The sequence below is a fragment of the Phascolarctos cinereus genome, unplaced genomic scaffold (genome assembly GCF_003287225.1).
Source record: "Phascolarctos cinereus isolate Bilbo 61053 unplaced genomic scaffold, phaCin_HiC Scaffold_4;HRSCAF=312, whole genome shotgun sequence".
Classification (NCBI taxonomy): Eukaryota; Metazoa; Chordata; class Mammalia; order Diprotodontia; family Phascolarctidae; genus Phascolarctos; species Phascolarctos cinereus.
Genome location: NW_027555847.1, coordinates 314,024,065 through 314,047,245, shown reverse-complemented (window position 1 = coordinate 314,047,245; position 23,181 = coordinate 314,024,065). Strand labels below are relative to the sequence as shown.

General features: G+C 35.4%; 1 protein-coding gene across 1 annotated transcript in view; it reads right to left on the bottom strand.

Annotated features, from left to right (window-relative positions):
- Positions 1 to 244: 244 nt before the first annotated feature.
- The window catches only part of FCHO2 (FCH and mu domain containing endocytic adaptor 2), a 148,747-nt gene continuing 125,810 nt past the window's right edge, over positions 245 to 23,181 (bottom strand). The window contains 8 exon segments of the mRNA XM_020998360.1: positions 245 to 2,624; positions 3,000 to 3,164; positions 7,055 to 7,119; positions 8,583 to 8,782; positions 9,501 to 9,633; positions 10,102 to 10,257; positions 11,198 to 11,309; positions 15,434 to 15,563. Of these exon segments, the coding sequence (XP_020854019.1) occupies positions 2,602 to 2,624; positions 3,000 to 3,164; positions 7,055 to 7,119; positions 8,583 to 8,782; positions 9,501 to 9,633; positions 10,102 to 10,257; positions 11,198 to 11,309; positions 15,434 to 15,563 (984 nt within the window). The 3' untranslated portion in view covers positions 245 to 2,601.

Here is a 23,181-nt window from a genome sequence, read left to right as displayed (position 1 = left end):
TTGAACTCAGGCCCTCTTAACTCCAGGGCTGGTGTTCTATGCACTGTGCCACCCAGCTTCCCCTAACTGCAATTTAAAAAAAAAAACCTGAACACATCTTAATTTCTTTAACTTATGAAATGACTGTATAAATTACATAAGTAGTGATTCATCCTTTTGATATATCTTTGGATATGTGGTATAACTGTTGCAATTGCTTAAGAGACTTTTAAAATGAAAGTACAAACAATAATACACCAGTTGATAAATTATATATTACATGTTTATTAAGGGTGCAACTTTTATGTAAAATTTACATTATATGAAAAAAATCAAAAATATTTACAAATTTTTGTAAGATAGATTTGTATTGTTCTAATTACAACCCAAAGTAGCAACAATCCATAAAAATTCAAATTCATTAAGAGTTCTGTGTTTACAAATTCTTGGTTAAGACGAAGCTACAAATTATAGCACTGTATATAACAGCAAGGACCAGCTTGCTAAATACATTTTTCAATGGATATCTACTGGCATTTTGACACCATTAATGGGCTTTTAACAGTGAAAATTCAATATAAACTTGTATGGCTTCAAAATTGTAACCTGCACCCAATACAAATCCATGTGTCAACACATGGGATGAAGACTCTGGTAGTTTAAATGTAATGAAACTTAACCATTCCACTAATTTAGAACTTTTAAGCAATACTTGATTAAAACAAACATGGCAAATAAAATAATGTCTGGATTCCAATAATAAAATGTTAACTGCCCAAGTAAGCAGCTGGACAGCAAGGGAGATTCCAGTAAGAGACCATAACTGGCATCTAAAGTAGCACAAGAGGAGTTAGAAAGTCTTATGTTATTTAAGCTCACCATTTAGCAAAGATTAACATTTTTGCAAATGATGGATGTGTATTGCTTCAGTCAAATCTATTTCAAAATTGTTCTAATAACAAATGCACAGAAAAAAGCACATACATTATTTAACAGCGAGGTGTTTCATTTTTGCTGTATTTAGTATGTAACAAGAATTTTTTAAATGTCTGATAATATGGGTCTTAATTTCTGTAAAGCATAACTGACCAATTAGTGGTTTTATAAAAATTGCACACAACACATTATTGCTTCTACTATGTAAAACGAAGGACATTGGTTTTCAGTATTATATAATTTCATTTACATTTACATTTGATCTGGCATTGTTTGCAAATCTGCTAGCTGTTGTGCTATCAAAGTTAGTAGCTTATTTTAGAAATGTTAAGCAAATGCATCACTCCAAACCCTATTTTTACCGTGTGGCAATTAATAATATACTAATTGAGCAATTTTTTCCACCTGCTTAAAATGAACACAAATGGCAGTACTTTTCCATCTGCTGCCTAGATTAGCCTTTCTAAAATGCTATTCCTCACAAATAGTACATTTATGCTCGCAGCACACAGCCAATGAACCCTTAAGTCTCGAATAATGAACAAAAAAAAAATCAGTTACATGGTTATCTTTTCCAGAATGTTTTAAAATTCACATATCTTTGGTGAGGTTAGGATTAAATATCTGAAGGTTATTTTTTTTTTCTGTGAGCATATTAAAAATTCTACATCTGGTATTTCCCTTTACAGTAGCTACATTTATTGCAATTACCCCACAAAGAAGTAATCCAGTATTTTAAAATGCAACTAAAGAGCATCCTCCAGTTATCCTAATTTCCCTTCTGTATCCCAAAGGGACTATAAACTGTATGTCTTTTATATGAAGAACTTTAACCATCCTAAGTTTCTGAATGGAAGATCCAGACTTTGAGAAAGGAAGTGAGGCACATTAATAAACACAAAGTGGACAGGCACAGTTCTGTTGTTTTTTAAAAGGCACACATTATGCAATTCATATAAAAATAAATTAAATCTACAGCATTAATTCATTAAAACAATCACAACTTCTATAAAGTTAACTAACTGCAGAAGTAAGTCTCTCTGCTGTCCTTTGCAAGCTTATTTTTAAACACATTGCACTTGAGGATTTTTTAAAAATCTTATATAAAACACCATTTACACTTTATTAATATATGTTATATGGGAATCAAATTATCCTTTTTGCACGCTCTAACTCTGAGCTGATTCTCTGATGGCACATAGACACAATGTGACTGAGTGGGTTAAGTTGACAATATCCCAAACTTTGCATTCTTGTTCTGCTTGCATCCAACATCAAACAGATGAACCTGCAAAACTACCTCGGAATTTAGAATTTATGGAAAGCTAAAAACATTTTGTGCTTGCTCTCCTTCAATTTTTAAGTTTGATATTTAGGCCATAACATGTTTTTTTCTAATACAGCAACTGGTTATTTTGACTTTCAGCCTATATAAATTTCATTTCACTAAGTATTTGAATAAATGTACTTCCTGAATATTGATCATTTACAGTGTTGAAGATCACTTCAGTGCTATTCCTTTCAAATGACTTACTTTAAAAGTGCATTTTTAGGTTTTATAGTCAGCTCCAAAGTAGGTCAAAGATAAAAATACATTGAATACATGTAAAGATAGTGTTTGGAAGGTACAGTTAATGCAGAAGAGCAGGTTTGTACTCCCTTGATCCAACAATTTTCACAGGGGCATCAGCAGTCTGCCAGGTATCGTCCTGAAAATACAAACAACCCTTTGCAATTATGATTCCCACAGCAGTATAGCATTACAACTCAAATAAGGAAATTTCTGTGTTGTTAGATACAGAGTCCAAGTTCATATCTGCTTACAAAACAGACACCAGAAGAAGGTTTAGCCTAAAATGAATACAATTTACTGAGCAAGAATAATCATTTTCACATGTGCTTCTATTTGGCACCTCAGGAACATCCCAATCACCAATGGTGATCTGACATGTTAAAAATTTTAAAAAAAAACCTTTCTTTTTTTGCCTTCTGATTTCAATTTGTATGAAGGGTGTTTAGAAATGGCTAGAAAACATGCAAATATTTACTCAGGGAATTAAAAGGATCAAAATCTCCCAACTTACCAGTAGCAAATCGTTTTTTTACTAAGGACAGCCTATAGCCAGTGCCTACAAGCTCAATGTCAGCACCTGATAAGGTGCTGCCCTCACTAATGAATTGTACTGCAAGTGTTGTAGGTTTACTGGGTCCTTCTGAAAGATCAAACTTTGCTCTGAGAGATCCAGAACCTGTAATGAAACACAGTACATGAACAATAAACAACTGGCTGTGCCATTTCCAAAACATGGTTTGTGGAGCCAAGATGCATCCAAACGAACTTTCATAAAATAACCAAGCAGTACTCTTGTGCTAACCTAAGTTCTAGGAGAGTCTCACCTGGACAGGACCTCCAGACAACAGCCTGCCTGCCTGACTTGTGATGAGTGCTGAAGGAAGCCCACAGGACTGAGCTAGCCAGGAAAAGACTGTCAGAGTAGGCAGCTAAAGGAACAACAAAGAATGAGTAATAGAAGGAGAAATCAAAAGGGGGTAATGACAGTTAGTGAACTATTAAATGGGGTGGTTAGTGATAAGTCTTTACTAGAAATTTGGAAGTGCTGTGTCAACACTAATCTTCCATTAACTTCTTTCTAATAAAGGGCTCAGTTATTAAAGTAAAAACTGTTCTAATGTTATATTAACCAGAAATCTCTTACAATGACTCTTGTGCAGCTATACATAACTGAGATTCATTATGTTAATTCTGGGGCACCACAGGATCCTAAAAGCATCTCCAGAACCAAAGATTACATTCTAATCTATAGAGAAGCAGGCATGACATTGTGGGCAAAAAGCCAGTCTCAGAATCAAAAAGACAGGGTCAAGTCCCACATCTGACACATACCAATGATCTATACCAAAATATCTATGATCATGTGGCAAGAAATTTAACTTGTTAGAGCAACTTTATAAAACCACAAATTGCAGAGCAGGTGCCGATCTCTACTGGTTGAGTGTTTCCTAAATGGGAGTTTCCTATGCCAACAAATCCTAAGTCCAGACCCATCCCTGCAGAATTACATAAACTGCTGCATACTGAACTAAGGCAGGGCCAGAAAACAACATACTTAATGACCACAACAACATAAACAGAAGGAACAATAAAATGAAACCGAATGTTATGTTATTATTGTGACCAAGCTTGGCCCCAGTGAAGACTTAAGAAAATGCATCTCCCTTCCTTCATTGCAGAGGGGGGAGTTTACAGGTATGGAATAGCATAGTGGATATGTTGCTTGGCCTTTCTGAACTGTTTTTTTTTCTCCCTTCTAATCTTTACTAAAGAGGATGGCTCATTGGGTAGGAGAAAAGGGAAGGGATATTTTTCAGAAATGAATGTGATAAAGAAACAAACTATATTCATAAAAGTAGGATGAAATTTAAAAAACAGAAACCAAATTATATTAAGTACAATAATTTAGGGCTGATGGAGAAGTCAAGGAAAGAACTTTGTGATTTTGACGAATGCCATGATGGTCGATTTTTCACTATTCATTTCCTTTAAATCTCAGTCCCATCTACTTGCCTTCATGCATGCTGCATTCCAGCCAATCTGGCCTATGCCAGTCTGCCTGGAACACACTCGCTTGGCCCCCATGGCCCCAGGTTTCCTTCCAGGTTCAGCTGAGGTGCCACTTCTGACAGAAGCTCTTCAGGTCCCACCAGTTCTTAGTGCCTCTTCTCTTCTGGCATTACTTTGTCTGTACTTTTCTGTGAGCATATTGCATCTCTTTCCCACCTCCCCAGAACATAAACTCCTTGAGGACAAGAACTTTCTTTTTTGTTTGTTTTTGTGTCCCCAAAGTCTAGCACAGTGTCTTGTACATAATCAGTGATTAATAAATAAAGTTCACACAGTCTTGTCCCAGGATGGCAATCTTTGATAAAGACTACCAGAACAGGTCCACAAGGCTGGAAACCTCGACCTCTTGCTCACTGGCCCAGTCTAACTAGCCCACCCTCTCTAGATTGGTACAGTAAATCTGCAAGGGGGAAGGAAGACCTGATAGCAATTTCACTTATAATTGTCTTTTCAATCTGGCTCCTTAAAAATTTTAAATACTATTCTGGTGATGCAACCCAGTTATGTGCAAACGCTACCACAGGCAGAGGTCAAGACAAGAAGAACAGACATCAAGTTCAAAATATCTAATCCTCCTAACTAGCACTTGTCGTTTTATAAGCTCCATTATATGTAACAGCATGTTCTAGGCTTCTGGTGAATAGTTCTGTTTGTTTGCAATCTGGTCTGGGAATTACTTTACAAACTTCACTAAAGCTACTAGAGAATCTTAACTAGAAAGTTTTTCATTTCCTGACATATACACTCTGATATTTAACAAAAGGAAATTCTGAAAGTCTCTAAATGAAAAGAGATTTTCTTTCCTTTGTAACAGCTACCTAGGAACATATAAGTGTATTTCAGTTATATAGGAAAATATTTCCCTCCTACTTGATTGTGAGCAATTGGGAGAGGGGAAAAAGGGATGCCAATACAGATCCACACAGGATCCATGGTGCTTTTAGCCCAGAAAGCAGGTAATATTTGTTTAACAGAATTTGTTGGATTGCATAGGGATGGCTGGATTAAATTGGTTCCTTCTAGCTCAGCTCTACATAAATCTATGATTTTATCATCATGTACACATACTGGCTCCACAGTGCTCCAAATAACCCTCTGAGACAGAGAATTATGATTCTTAGCACCTGGGTACATGAGGCACTTTTTACAACAATGAAATCCAAGTTCTAGACCAGAAAAATCTAAGGAAACTCTAGTTCTAGATTGTTGTGTTCTGATGATATTATATTGAAATTTTTAAAAAAAGTTAACTATAAAAGGCTACAGCAGCTAGCAAAACTACTTAACCAATTTAACAGGGTTACTTTAGCAGAAGAAATAAGGTAAATGTGTGTGTTAATTTCATATTAATTAGAAATTCAATTCAATAATAAGTATTTGTTTAATTGAATTAGAAAGGCTATTAACTCCACCTGGTTAACGTGGCAAAAAAGAGCAGATGAGGTTATCCCAAGTTATAAACTAAATCACCTCAATAACCAACTACATCCTGCACTGAAAGTTAAAGACAACGGGGGAAGCTGTGGAAGAGCTAACACCCAGTAGAGCATTCTGGATCCAAAAAGATAAAGACTTGGCAATGGGCAGAGAAGTGAGGCCTGTGATACCTAGCTGCAATAAAATAAAGTGGCCCCTCAATAAAGGGACTTGCCCAGGAATTCGGAGAGGTTTGTTTAGGCCAAGACTGCTTATCAACACTGGGAAAATTCAATGTGAATTCTCATTAGTTTTGACAGGATGAAAGTGAATGGAGTTAAGCAATGACAAAAACCAGGCATAGGGAGAGAATTGTATTCAGTAGTTTTACTTCTTTAGCTTTTGTGACAAATAACATTTTCTCCTAATATTACACAGGTAATTAGTGTTTTAGAATAACAACACTGATTAAAGACTTACAGAAAAACCATCTCCAAAAGTAGAATTATACTGGGGAAAAGTATGGAGTAGGGAATGCTGGCCTGGAAATTAGAAGACCTGGGTTCAAGTCCTGGCTTTGCTACTGATTAGCTATAGAAATGTAGGCTAATTACTTAACCCCTGTGAGTCTTCTGCATTTCATGGCCGATGAATGAGCAAGCCCTTGTCATCTTTCCTCCCTGGCTGCACAGACATTCTTGGAGGAGAGCCTACGCCTCTCTGAAAGCCTGCCACCCATCATTACGGGTGGGGAGCCTGTGGCCTCAAGGCCACATGTGGCCCTCTAGGTCCTCAAGTGCAGCCCTCTGACTGAATCCAAACTTCACAGAACAAATCCCCTTAATAAAAGGATTTGTTCTGTAAAACTTGGACTCAGTCAAAAGGCCACACCTGAGGACCTAGAAGTCCACATATGGCCTTGAGCCTGCAGGTTCCCCACCCCTGCATCAGGTGGAAGCCAACTGAATTGGAGGCACAAAGATTCAAGTAGAGACCATCAGCCTTGAGGGGCCCTTACAAATCCAACCTATTCCACTGACTCCATGCTGTAATTAAAAATACAGCCACATGCTCACTTACCTCCATTTTCTGATTTTTCTGAAATGCCTGACAACTTCCAATAAGCTTTCATTTGTTCTGCGTTCCTGTAGTCAGAATATAAGAAGACTAGTTTTTAAAATATTGTAAGCTAAATAATTATGATAGCAAACAAGTTTATTATTATAGAGTGGAAATGTGTATAAACTAGTAGAAACTGATAACATATTTTTCAAGGCGAAGAAAAGTACATACAAGCTAATTAATTTATCCTGAACTGATACTGGTTACAAAGAGAAAGGGATTCAGAGACTAACACAAATCTATTATCAATTTGAGGCAGTGTGGCATGGTGGATCTGAAGTCAGAGGACTTGGGCTACAATGCCAGTTCTTTCATTCACTACCTGTGTAACCCTGGGCACACTTAACCTCACTTACCCACTCTGGGCTTCAGTTACTCATCTGTAAAATACCTCTGAGGCCCCTTTCAGCTCTAATCTATGATTTTATGATCAGTACTGGAAAATAACTTAAAAGTTACATTCTTCTAGCCAGCGGCATCATTTGGCTTAAAAGACAACATATTATTATTACATGCTCATAATTACTAATTCCTTTTACAAATTATTTTAACAAGCCAAATGTACTAGGTATGGGGAATCCCATACCTAAAGAACTCAACTCAAGGAAGATTATAATGTGTTGTTGCCTTCCACCTTCACCACTTTCACTAGCTGGAGTCCCAGTCCCTTGGTGACCACTGTTTCTGAAAGGGTACCTTTCCTTCTCCATGGCCCCTTTCCCTATCAGGGCCCTAATCTGACCCTTTTGAAGCTTCAGTGGGTATAGTAGTTATGGGGGTTCCTCTATCTCCTATCTGTACTGATCCCTTGGAAACCACCAGTGCCAAAAAAGCCATTCCCATTTCCTATAATAAGCAGGACCCATCCAGAATAGGAATACCCATGAAGGAAAAGAACTGAATGGAACTGAACTGCAGTGAGGGAAAACATGTATCTAGCATCCCCAGATGGGTCTCCAAACACCTGCAGTAATACCCAGGGAGGCAACCTACTACATTTTCAGTCACCTCTAATTGTCAGAAAGTCCTTCCTTTAGAAACTATAAATGATCTCCCTCTGATTTTCACCAAATAGAACAGATTTAATAAAAAAAGCTTTTGTGGCATAATTTAATAACATAAGCAACCTTTATGCTCACCCCAGAACAAGCACTTAATGCAGGTCTGTACAACCTGCTGCCCATGAGCCACTTACACTCCTTGGGCTACTTGCTGCATACCAAAGGATTTTGGGCCCAAGAAAAATGTGGAGGAAAACATCCTTTGTATGTAGAGGAAACCTTCAGTGGGCCACAAGTGGCCCAAGGGCTGCAGGCTGTGCAGGCCTGACTTAATGAATGTCTGTTGAAGTTGCTATGAAAATGGGGGCCAGGTTCCAAATAGCTTACTTCTAAATGAATTTTTGGAACTTAAGTTCTTTGTAAATTGGGTACCGCCAGTATTACAATAGAAATTTGGCACAAAGTCAATAGTGCATTTAATTTACCATATTGCAGGGGGAAGTGACTGCATGTTTGTGACACCTCCATCCACTGGTACTACCACCTGTATGTTGGAAAGCACACTTGGTGCAATCATAGCCTCTGGGTTGTACTTATAATCCACTCTAACATCTGTGGTGCTGGCATTACATTTCCAATAAGTTGCAAGGTTCAAAGGAGTTGACTGGATACCATTTGATGATACCTTTTAAAGGGAAACAAGTTATAAAAATCAGTAATTCGTTACTGTAATAAATCAGTAAAGTAATTCACTAGAAAAGTAAAGTAAAACAGATTCATTTTTAGGGAAAGTATCATTTCTAAGGTTCCTTCTAACACTAAGAGTCTTCTCTTTATGATTCAAAAGGCACATAAAGAAAAAAAAACAGGTCATGGCAGTTAGCCAGGAACAGAGCAAAACTCAATGTTATGATTCTTATTTCCTATTCTCAACCTTTCACTTTACCGATGTATAGCAATAGAACAAATACTGATTCAACAGTTTTCACATCAGAATGTATTGCCATTGTGGCCAATGTTATAATTACACAATATCAAAGTTAACTAAATTTGATGGCTTGATAAAAGGCATTTTGATAATTCTGGAGCCATTTTTTCCCTAACAAGGACTTACAGCAGATATCTTTTAATAAAGCAGCAAAGTGTACAAGTAAACACAACCCCAGGTGGACTACAAGGCAGCCAAGAGAATATGCTGAAACCCATACAGGTAAAAGGGAAGACATGATATACTATTATTTATCATAACATTTTATTCTGCTAGCTAATTTAATAATGCAGATGCAAAATTCTCTCTATTGTCCTTATGACTTTACATTATTTATCAAAATATTTTTGTCAGTTTAACATGGGTGGAAAATTCTTTAAATTGACCTGTAAAATAGAAAAGGAAATACAATTACCTGATATTTTAACACATCCACATTATAATAGGAAGCAGATGGATTTTGCTCAGCTAGCTTTTTGAGGTAGACAGTAACAGCTTGCATGTTCATCCAGAAATCTTTTGCACTGGAATCACACTGTGATGGATCACTATATGCAAGCATTAAGATATAAAGAAAAGATTCATCTGAAAAGAAATTTATTTCTTTTATCATTTGTATTTTAAATAATTATGTTATTAATCTGTAAGTAAAGAAAAAGCCCACTGGAAAAGGAACCATAGGATGAGATTGAAAAGTAGCATGGAAGGAGGGGAGCTTGTGATAACAGTGAAAACAGGTTTAAAAAAAAAAGAGGAGGGGGTTCCACACAAAAAGGATGATTTTTAAGGGTGTAGGGGGAAGCCTATAGTGTCTGTAAAGGATGTCCCAGACAAGAAGTATTCACAAAGCAGAATAAAGACTAATGATGTACAATTGTGGACTTTGATTTCTACTTAAATATTATAAGACATTTCACATCTAAGCCAACTATTTCAAAGCCTAAAAGAGTTTACTTGAAAAATAAGGAAATCACATTTTAAATCTTTTTTTTTTTGACGAGTAAAGTATACAAAACCTGAATATGAGTTGTGCATTTGGAAGAATCTGCTCTAGCTTGCTTGTATTTTTAACCCTGAAGCAGAGTACAGCTGGAGCAGGATTGCTAGTGAACACTTTAATAATTCCACTTGGAAATGACACTGTCATGTCACCAGTAATCTTTACAATACACCTGAAAAACAATTTAAAAGAGAATTTTTTTTAAAGGTAGTTCTATCTAAAGTTATCTAAAGCAAACCTGGTTAAATAAAGGCTCATATATAAAAAATATTTTCCGGATATTTTAGCTGAATATCTTGTCAATTTGAATCATAAAAGTGATTCCAACTGAGAGCTTTACAGTCTGGAGGAAGACTGCTTGTTCATCTGTCATTTCTTGAGATATAGCTGTAAACATAAATATAAGTAAAAATAAAACTGGAAATAATACTAATAAGAACCACCTCCATAAAACATGGGACCATACTCCTAAGGAAGATTTAACTCCTTAAAGAAAGACAAAGCTTACATGGTAAGAGTCTTTACATTAAGCAAGTACGTCACATCTCTGCTAGAAAGTTTATAGTTTTACCAGCAATAAATCATAACTTATATTCCCACGCAGTGAGCCAGCCAGGCTGACTCTCCTCCTGAGCTCTACTGTATCTATAACCCTGGCCAGCCTACAAATACGTGATGTTAGGAAAAGAGAGGACTGGCCAAGAGTGTGGATAATTTAAAGAAAATCCACTACTGATTTCACTGGCAATTTTGAACATAAAATGGTTTATTATAATTAAAATGATAAAATTAGGGGCAATGTGATATTATGGCCTAAGAGAAAGGAAACCTGGGGTCCAAAACCTGTCTCTGACCCATGCTCACTATGGGACCCTAGACAAGTCATTTAATAACCTCTTAGTGCCCCAGGCTAGTCTCCAAGACTACATAAGTTACAAAACATGTGAAGATCTGCATTGGTAGAGGGAATTCCTCACTGAGGAAGTTTCTCATACTGATGAAATCACTAGTTAAAAATCTAATTTTAAAAAAGTTAAACAGCAACAACAAAAACACAAAGAATCAAACTATATTCAAAATACAATTTCCAAAGTAAAAAAGAATTGACTAACTTGGTGGGATCTGCTCCTTTAAAGTAGGCATTAACAGATTCTGTTAGGGCTACTGCAACAGGTAAAGTGTCCTGATTTCCAAGGCTGACAGGGCTGGGACCACGTGAAACACCTAAAATATACATAAACCATATGTTTAATTCATCTCAGTAAGTTGTCACAAATAATCTTTATAGTTAAGCTTCAGTGAACTCCAAAGCATTTATCTGGAGTACAAAAAATACTCATCAACAAAAACATAAATCAGAAGAGACGAAACCAAGCAATCTGACACACTGATTTTTATTTTTAATATGAAAAACTGGAAAGACAGAAAGGGAAAAAATAATAAATCAGAGTTAAAAAGATCATTTTAAAAGAGATGAAACTTTTATTAAAACCAACACAGTTTAAAGAAAACAGAAAGTAAATCTCTCTAATACCAGTAGGCAGAAACAGAACAAGTTAAACTGCATATTTCAAGGTCTCTCTAAGTACAGGATGATGATTCAGATTATAAATACATCCAGCTTAAGAAGCTAGTTAAATTATGAAAGAGTAAAAAATATAACACTGAGGATTCTACTTATCCTATTCCTACTGGTATCACATTTTACCCTTCTTTAACAACAAATAACTTCATTTTATCACATATTTAGTGGTCACACAAAGACCATTAGTACAACAGAAAGAAGACTTACGGAAGCTGTTACTGCTAGGCTACTGCCATAAACCCATTATATATCAGTCGTCTAAAAATCCCTTTGCCTTCTATTCTACTATCTTGCTCTTTTCCAGAGGAAAGGGTTAAAAATCTAAATAACATTTGGATAGCTCATACCCTTTTTTTCACAGAGTATGTGTACCTTGTTTCCCCAACCAGATGGTAGGTAAGCTCCTTGTGAGTAGGAACAAGGCTTTTTATTGGACCCTTCAATTACACCTTGCCTCTAAAAATAATATTTCTTCTTTTAAAGGATTTTTAACATAATACTTATACTCCAGGTCAAATGACCACAAAGTTAACTCTTACAAGCCACTTTGTAAACAAATTGAACCCCTATATACCTAGAAGGTCATATAGATAAGACCTTTAGAAAACAGTATTCTGTTTATGAAATAATTCTTGTTAAAAACCAGATAGATTATCTATATTGTAGAACCAAAATTATCTTTGAGAAACCCAGGATGTTAATTTTAGTGACATCTTCTATCAGTCTTTTCTGCCCCTTTGTTAAGGGTGAAAAAAAAGTTGCAATGATGCTATGAAGAGAAAGGTTTTTAGAGGGGATGGTCTAAATTTTGAACAAAAAGTTAACAATGACATCAAGTTCATAGAAAAAAAACCTCAATGTTTAGAAAATACAAGGATAAGAAGAGTTGCTTAAGTCTCCTGTAAATGTAAAAACCCTAACAATTCATAAATATTGCCTTCTGTCAAAATCTACCATCAAAATAGGGGGAAAAAGTTGAAGGGAAATGAAAAATGAAGACCGAAATTAAAAACTTTAAAGCTTTAACTGACACAAGTTTTGAAAAGGGAGGAAAACGAGGTCAAACTCTTTACTCTGGGGATCAAAAACATGCATTTTGTACTTACTACAATCAAAACATTTGGGGGAAAAAAAGTGCTGAATATTTTTTGCTCTCTCTGATTTTAGACGGCCAAAAATTAAAGGTGATTTTGAATTTAACATGAAAACAACAAGGCATAAAGGGAACTGATCTCTGAAGGGAAAAGAGCAGATCTCCCTGAGCCCATGTGCGGCTCGCATGAAATGTCCCCTTCAATTCTTGTCCTAATGAGCCTGTGAAGGAGCAGTAATTAAGAGCTGCTCACTTTGAAGAAAACAGGGGAACTACACTACTGCTTCCTACTCCCACACCAAGTATATAATCTAATATTAAGAAGTTATATGCTAGAAAGCTTTTCCTTAAATCACCCTCACAAAAGACAACTTACATGTATGAAAGGATAACATTTATTACTGCTTTGACATATCCAGGATCAAAAGAAACTTACAAAATTGTTCTCTTTCCAATTACTTTTGCCAAGTAATAGGTCTTTTTCATATTTATAACAGGAAGTCCTACCTTTATTATCCAATATTCTTATGATTATGTATTATTTGTTCAAAAGAAACACTGTAATAACCCAACTCAGTGAGGCATTTATTGCTGATACTGGTGTTTCTCCGGGAAAATTCTGAATATACCATGAGTTGAAAGCTAGAGCTCCTAAGCCTGAGGCAAATAAGGTGATCCCCTATTATAAATGCACCCTCATAAGGCAAGGCCCAGGTTTTCAACATCTTAGGTTCAATTCTTTGCTTCAATCCACCCCACTGTCTGAGAGCTGCCCTCAGCTTACTTTACTTTTAGCTTTGTACAATCTACTAAAAATTTAGTGAAGCTAGAGAACCCTGATTTGAAAGAAATCAGTAAACACGATACAGATAAAAATCCCAATACAATGGCTATATTACAAAGAAGAGTTGAATACAACCAAGATATTTCATGCGCAGTGGGAAAAAATCCACTTCTCTTTGTTCTTTCTAAAAAAATAACTTGACCGTGTACTGTTCGCATTATAAATGAAAACTCAGCTTAGTTGCACTATTTACAATTTTCTGTCCCATTATAAAGTAGCACCTATTAACCTAGCCTCTCTCTACCTGACCTTTCAAATACCAAAATAAAATAATATACAAAATATGATCAAGAACTTAGATAGTTGGAAAAGGGCATCAAGGTAATATGTACACGATACCTCCCTTCCTCCAGTCTCTATTTCTTCTTACTTGTTAATTAACCACAAAGGAGATTGGCTAGAGATTATATTTCATCTCTAGGTCCTGTAGTTGGGAAATGTGACTTACAACAATGTATTTTTTTTTCTTCCAGTGTATTCATTTTTAATAAATTCCATTACAAGAAAGGTGTTGAATTAGAAATTCTGATGAAATTGTTAAAGTGCAGTATTATCAATATGTCAAATATTCATCATGATTTTAGGGAAAAGAAAGAGCTTACACTTAAGTAATACATTAAGTCAAAACTTTTTGTAATTTAGATGCCAAATTTCAATGGATCCTGGAACATCAACAAAACATTATTAATACAAAATTGAGGTTATTAAACTTCAGAATTATTTCTATGACACCACGCACTGCTGGAAAAGGAATGGTTAGGCTACAAAGTGCAAGTATTTTAAGTATACTTTAGGATAATTAGTTAACACATAATTTTTTTTGCTGTTACAATACCTGATGATGTCTCAGACTGCTTTTCAATTTCAGAGAGAATTCCAATGAAATTATCATCTTCTACCATATTTAAATAAAACAAAACATTGCAGGAAAGCAAAACAATTTCAAGGGCAAAAGGAATCAAAATTTAAAATCTATACAGAAATAATTACTCAGCAAGAGGCCTCACTTTTTAAACCCAACAAGAATCTTTGACTCAAAAAATACATATAAAGCTGCCTATCTTCATCAGTCACCCATCTCCATCAGTCACCCATCTCCTATTGCTCACCTTTTCCCTAATTATTTACAAAAGCAACTGCTTACAGATTTCCACCACATACCTTTATTTCCATGAAAAAAAACTAATTAAAATATAATGGAAAAAGAGGTGAAGTCATTTTTTCAGCCCATCCACCTGACTTCTGTTAAGCCCAACCTAAATTTTTGTTAATATGAAAATATTAATTCTATAAAAACCTATTTTTTAAAATTAGAAAGTTATTTTAAAAAACTATTAAAAAATAAAAGGATACTCTATTAGCCTACATTAAGATACAAATGTACAAAATTTGGGAAAAGCTCTATGCTTCTATATATGCCAAATTTAGGAAGAATATACATATGCTTCCCATAGATACAGAACTACACATACTTTTTAGGAAACAATTTATATTTCTGCTTGTACTATGTTTTTTCAGGCTGAACATGAAATTTCAATGTCTTACTTCCACTTACTATTGAACAATATGAATGTGATTTTTTTTTAAATAAAAGTCTAGCCAGGCAGATATATCAAATATGATGATGGATTAACACTGAAAAGCAAATTTTTTAGATGAAAACTTCTACTTCAAACCACTTGAATTTCAACTAATTAAAACTTGGTTACATTTTAGGTACTAAAATTTCAGACTTAGATGAGAAACCATTTAAAAGACTTTAAAGTTTACATTTTTTTAAGAGAAGATCCAACAAAATCACTTGCCTCAATCTTTGAGTTACTTACCTATTGTTGGTGTATTTGCTGCACTCAGTGAAGCAGATGAGGATATGGAGGAGGTGCTTTCTGCCCGTGCTAAAGGGGCTGCAGAAGGTGGACTGGTATTAGAAGTCACTGGTGGGCTAAAAGGCCTGGGCTTCAAAACAAAATATTAAATGTCAAAACATTAAAACCTTTATGTTTAAACTTTACCAAATAGTAAAGTCATATGAAAGACTATATTATTGGACATGCTTAACAACTCTGCTATGGTGAGAACAGATTTTTTCCTCCTTACTAGTATGTTTAAATACAAAGGAAATCAATTATAAGCTGGCTTATTACAGAGATTCAGATAAGCCACAGATCCAACTATGTTCCCTCTATACAACCGTATCATGCTGAAAAGGTCAGATCAATCTAAAAGGAAGCTCAATTGTCCCAACACCCAGCAATGTAGGGAGGTTTAGTTACAGGTGCTTTTATTATATTTTACTTCCTTGGTAATAAAATGGTCTTTTTCTAAACTACTATTTGATTCTATAGTACTAATTCGATAATCTAATGAATTCATGACCTCATCAACATGGGATATATTTCATATTCCAACAACAAAGCAGCTAACTATGTCAACCATGTCTTCCCATTCTGGGAGATTTTCATCTACAACATCCCATAAATTCACCACAGGAGTCCATCCAACTTGCTAGCTGCCCTTCCTTGTGTTCTCTTGACACTGCATGAATATCAATGGGATATGTGGGCTGTCCTGGTTGTCCCTCACTCTTTGTGACTGGTTCATCATATTTTTTTTTTCCAGTTATCATCCACCATGCATCTCACCATTGTAGTTTGGTAGGCCTCCAATTCTTCAGAAAATATTCCATCACACAAAACCAAATATCAGTGGAAAAACATTAGCTTTTATTTCAGGGTAAAGTTTGGGGTCAATAACAGGACCACGAATTTCCCAAAGGTGATCCAGCCTGCTTTCTTCCTCTTCAATTCTGGGTCCTGCTCATTGTCAATTTGCAGCGTCTGTCCAAGATAGATGTACTGAGGGATGAACTCTATAGAACATCCGTTAAGTTGTATATATAATACATAGTTTGGATAACAAGTTTTACTCCATCCAGCAATCCAAGAAACCAGGGCCTACATAGGCATCTTGTTGTCTACCCTTTCAGTGCCCTATTTTTCTTCCCACTTAAAATAGCCATTCCCTGGACCTGACTTCCAGAGGCCATGACCTCACTCTCTAGGGGAGTTAATCTACTCATTTAAGGATCTCAGCCCTGTCCCAACTGGTTATAACTGCTAACTAACCTCATCTAACCCACTACATATAGCTAGCTTCAAATCACACTTTACATTCCATTTTGGAATCTACCAGAAAACTACGGTCCTCATGGGCATCTTGCTGCCTGCCCTGTCACTAGGCAAGTATCTTTCTTTTCTACCTCTGGCACTGTCGTGATTAAAATTAAGGTAAACTGAGAGAAAAAGTTCCAAGCATGATCAATTTATCAATTAGGCTAATAGTAACCAATAAATTAAGTCAATGGCCTTTCTTGATCACCAAAGACCTTGAGTGAGAGGTAACAGGGTCTTTTATGACAATAAGCAAGATAACTGAGCACAATCTTGAGCAACATAGGTGTTTCTTCTTCTGACTGGCTACTGATGAAATAGAATTGAGATTACTTCATCTGGCCCTTCCCTTCTGAAATCCTCTTAACCACACCCAAAATATGATTGCGTCACAAAGTCACAAGACAATGGCTCTCATGTGATAGTAGTAGTCTTCAGGTCATAGGAGTTGCTGTAATAATTTAATGAGATTTGACCTTTTACGTCAGGGGTGGGGAACCTGTGGCACTCTATGTCCTCAAATGCAGCCCTCTGACTGAATCCAAACTCCACAGAACAAAAGGGCCGCAGACAAAGGGCCACACTTGAGGACAGGTAGCCTCAAGGCTGCAGGTTTCCCACCCATTTTAGGTTAGTCAAGTTCTTCTGGAAAGTGGGTGATGGGAGAAGTTGCAAAGGTCTTCACAAACCTACAAAAGTAATTACAGGACAGACAGCTAGGTGATACAGTAGATAGAGTGCCAGGCCTGGGGTGAGGAAGACTCATCTTCCTGAGTTCAAATCAGCCTCAGACACTTCCTAGCTGTGTGACCCTGGGCAAGTCACTTAACCCTGCTTGCCTTAGTTCCTCATTGAAAAAATGAGCTGGAGATGGAAATGCAAACCACTCCAGTATCTCTGCCAAGAAAATCCAAAACAGGGTCACAAAAAGTCAGACTTGACTGAACCGACTGAACAACAACAAAAATATACTCTAGGATCAATCCCAAGGTACTCTTAAAATTGTGTTACTTCCAGCATGGACTCCCTGTGTGTACTCATCTAGATCAGCTATTTTTCCCTTTTTTTGTTTTCTTCTAATGCTATTTCCATTTTCTCTATTAGAATCTAGACTTAGTGGCCCCACTATAATTGACCATGAAAAGAGTATCATAAAAATCTTTTCCCTTCTCATCCATTTGTCATTTATGTTCCAGTTTCATTTAAAAGTCCTTCAAATGACTGCTTAATGGAATCTCTTGCCAAGCTTTCTTTAAATTTGGGTCCCAAACCTCAATGCTTTGTTTTACAAGGTGATACTGATGTCTATCAAAGTGAGACTAAATGACAGACAAAACATCAATTATTATTATTACTGTCACTTATGAGTTATTGTCAATAGTAACTACAAGTGCAGTCCTTATTTTGGAGACTTCTTTCCTATAATAGAATAAACTCTTACTAAGTATGGTTTGAAGTAATCCTTTTTGCTTGCATGTTAACAGTTTCCTTTGAAGTACAGCCACTTGTTGCTTCAACTAATTTGCTTGCTGAAAAATGAAAGTTTTTCCCCTTTATTGCCATTTCTAGAAAAAGTTTTGCCTCTCTCTCCGCAACCAAAACATAGTGATCTTTTATCATGGTCATTCTCAAGATACGTATTGCTTTTTGAGCTGAGAAGACTGTCTATCCTGAAATAACAATAATGTCACTGACCACATATCATCCTCAGTTTATGGGAACCAGTACTTCATAAGTTTTCACCCAGACAATAGGAGTCTGCATCTGAGGTCACTAAGGGTTAAAGGCCAATCATGAATATAGAAAAGGCTGTTCATAAGCTAGGAACTTACATCCTGGCAATCAGTACATAGAAAAGGTTGTCCATGGTATCAGGCACACAGCTGCCTGACCAATTAGCACTCAAATATTAAAAATCACTCGAAGACTGGGGGCCTAACTCTTCAGTAACAAGTAATTTCCAATATATTTAAATATAATTAATTTTAAAATTAATGCGGCTAAGAAGGGAAGTGTCAAAGGTAGGGGTGGGGGGATAGACTTAAAATAAATTATCTCTGACAAGGGTTTGATATCGAAGATAAATAGATAACTGACAGAAATATATGAGACCAAAGCTAGTAGTCAAAGGATATGAACAAATAGTTCTACAAAAAAAAAATTGTAACTATTAACCATATGAGAGAATGCTCCAAATTACTAGTAAGAGAAAAACAAAGCAAAATAACTGAGATTTCACATCACACCCAGCAAACTGACAAAAATAACAAAAGTCAGGAACAATCAATGGTAGAAGGATTATGGAAAGACAGGAACACTAATGCATTGTTGGTGGACCTGTGAATTAGTATAACCATTTTGGAAAGTAATTTGGAATTAATTCAAATAAAGTGGCTAATATGTTTATATCTTTTGACCCAGAGAATCTACTGTTAGGCATATACCACCCCAGACCCAATGAGGTCAGTGATAAAAAAAAAAAGGCCCTATATACAGCAAAATATTTATAGCAGCACTTTCTGTGGTGGTGACAAAAATGGAAACAATGTAGTTGTCCATTAATTGGGAAAATGACTAAATAAACTGTGGTACATGAATGTAATGGTATATTATGGTACTGTAACAAATGGCAAATATGACGATAGCAGAGAAGCATGGAAAGACTTACACAAATGGATGCAAAGTGAAGTAAGGAGAACTAGGAATATGATATATGCAATGGCTATAACATTGTAAAGGGGAAATCTAGGCAATGTTAAAAAAAACCAATTTAAAAACGTGTACTTAGTTTAATTTTTGTGACGTTACTTGGTGCTTGCTATTTCCTGTACCTCCCAATTCTCTTGTTAAAGAAAATATTCATTCTACAGGTCTAAGACTTCTATGTAGTCCAGACTGCATCATTTCTACCATATTTTCCACTATTCTTTCCCATGCTCACCTTTCACTGAAGTCAATGAATACCAAACTATGTAGTGGTTTAAGTTCCATTGGGTTTTTATTTTAGTTCAGTTTATAATTCAGCCCAGTTTACAATTCTTTTTCTCTAGTTTTCCTCTCTCTTCTTTGACTATCAAGACCACAGGAAGCTCATAAAATAAGTCTATAGAGTAGCTTCTGCTTCTGTTTTTCTTGGAACAGTTTTTATGCCACAGGTACTATTTGCTCTTTAAATGATAAAAATCACTTGTAAATCCACCCGGCCTGGGGTTGTTTCCTCCCTTTTGGCAATTCATTTGGGGCCTGCTGAATTATACGTGTTTTGTTAGTTTTTGTACATTTTTGTAGATGTTTACCTATTTTCTTTCATTTCTCAGTTTTGTTGGAATAGAATTTTATATCAAAGTCTTTATTGTGAATTCACCTTGGGTTATTTTTTTTTATTTTTTATTGATTTTCTTCTGTCTTGATCAGGATGGCTAATGGTTTACTAATTATTAGCTTTCCAAAGAAACAAACACCCAAAACTGCTCTTAGTTTTGTTTATCAGTTCTAAAGGAAGCATCTTTTATTTTCAAGTTTCTCTTTCTCCTCTAATTTTCTTCTTATGTACTTTTTTTAGGGCTGCCAACTTGTTTAATTTCTATTCTTTTAAACATAGATTCAGTTAACTGATTTTCTATTTTTCTGTTTTGTTAATGTAAATTTTCATAAAGATATGTTTTACTTTGAGGACTGCTTTACCTAAGTTTCAGTACGTTTAATTGTTATCACCTCTAACACAGTAATTTAAAAGGTTAATAAATCTTTGAACCAATCATTATTTAGGATATGATTACTCAGCTTCCATTTAGGTCTGTTATCTTTTGCTCTTATTTCCTTTTTAATTAGTAATTTCATAATTTTATTGCATTAGGATGTGTTTATGATATCTGCCTTTTCATACTTGTTGATGGTTTCTTTATACCCTAGCACATAATCAATTTTTGTGAAGGTACCACAGGATGCTCAGAAAAATGCACACAACACACACACACACACACACACATACTCTAATATTTAAATTCATGTCACCTTTGATGAGTGAAATCTAACTTATACATAATTCATTTAGCTCAATTTTCTTCTTGCATAAAATTTATCCATTTCCTCATCTTCAGCACCTAAAACTTGTGCATAAGCTATAATTATTTTCATGGTGGAGTTTTCTGATATACTTCTCATGAGAAATGCAACCCAAGATGACCAAATGTTTGAGGAAAAGATATGACTTGGTGCCTGTGGATACATGATAAAGCCAATTCTGCCAATTTCTTTCTTTGCCTCCCCAAGTAATAAATACATCAACAAGTGGTTAGCTTATTGGAAATGATCTCTCCATACTTAGCTAAGCTGGTCTTCATAAAGAAATCTGTTAAAACCACACTCAAAGTCTATTCAGCATGGTAGAAACCTGCCAGAATTAGCACTGATAGTATAGCCTTCAAAAACGAAAGGTTACTTCCATGTTACAATAACGTATTAGAGCGGAACTTTGTGGAAATGTCTCCCTCCTCCTTTAGATGAAAGTTGACAGCTGCTACTGAGGAGCTATAACATTCAGAAAAAGGGGGACTGTTCATGGAAGCTCTACCTCCAAGTGACCTGCCTGAGTCCAAGAACCAATCTACTTTAATGCTCTTGATTTTTATTAAGTAAACTTGAGATTTTGTTGATACATTTATAAAGATGTATCTGAATGCTGCCATCCATTAAAATTGGAATAATGTTCAGTGCTCCATATAGTAAAAAGTAAGCTATCAAGAACTTTCATGGGTATCACTATGGCTATCTACATTTTGCTAGTTAGCTGTAGGTAGACCCTACACATCTTGACATTCAAAAATACATTTTTAATGAATATTTTACATCTTAATATAGAGTCCCCTGAATAAAAGACTTTTTATTGGCAATTCAGTCATCACTATGAACACTACTTATTGTCACATATGGACAACACAGCATCTACAGATAGTATAAAACAAAGGGCTAAATAGATGCTGACTCCTGGTAAGTTCTTTTCTTTAACAAGTTCTTGCTATCAGCTCATTTATGGTTTTTTCACAATATGCATGTAACATGGTTGCTTTTCTGCAATATTAATGAATCAAAAGCCAAGTCTTCTTGTTTTTCAGTATCATCTTCACAGCTGCCATTATGTTCTTTGACATGTCAGTTTCATCAAAGACATTAATCTAAGATTTCTGCACCACCAAAAAAACAGATTAAAGAGTATCACTCTGTGAGTCTCACTGCATTCTTCTATCTTCCTTACACTAAATCTGCTGATGAAAGGTAAAGATAGAGTTATCAGCTCACTATCTTTTTAAAAATTGCTTTTATTTATTTCATTAGATATTTCCCTATTATGTGTAAAAAAAAAATTACACAATCTTTTTTTTTTTAAATTCCAAATTCTCTCCTTCCCTCCTGCCCATTCCACCTCCTTGAGAAGGCAAGCAATTTGATTTCAATTATACATGTGAGGTCATGCAAAACATATTTCCATATTAGCCATGTCGCAAAAGAAAACTCAAACAAAATAAAACAATAAAAATAAAAATAGTAAAAAGAAGAATGCTTCAATTTGCATTTAGAGTTTATCAGTTCTCTCTCTGGAGGTGGGTAGCATTTTCATCATGGGTTCTTTGGAATTATCTTAGATCACTGTCTAGATTAGAGTAGCTAAGTCTTTCACAGTTGATCATCCTTACAATATTGCTGTCATTGTGCACAATGTTCTCCTGGTTCTGCTCACTTCAACTTTTCATGAGTTTACTTAAGTCTTCCAAGTTTTTGTGGGAATGCATGCTCATCATTTCCTATAGCACAACAGTATTCCATCACAATCATAAACCACATCTTGTTCAGTCATTCCCCAATTGATGGGCATCCCCTCAATTTCCAATTCTTTAGCACCAAAAAAAGATCAGCTCAGTATCTTAAGGACACTTGCTAATATGTTTTGGTGTGGCTTACTCCTAAGTCTACAAATTTGTCAGAAGGATGCTTCTATTTACCTAATGCTAGGCCATATTCCTTTTCCTCCAAGGTCTCCTTAATGTGCGGCTTTGAAAAGAATTCCAAACATAAGCAAAATGAGGAACTGCATTTTGAACATAACAATATTGACAGTTATGTCTATGCCTGTAGGATGTATCAAATTTATCATTAACTCTTCTGTAACAACACTGACTATTCTGAAAAACACCCAGATTCACAGTTTGAATCAGTAACCTAACATCATGGGACAAGAAGACAATAAAAATATTCTCAAAATTTTTTATTTTTTCAGAGGATTCTAGCAATACAATAGCTTTGCTTTGTCATTAAAATGATATCTCACAAAAGGTACAAAAAAATGACAGAATCCATCATTAAAAAATTCTTTCCACATATCAACTCATCTGTAAAATGGGGGTTAT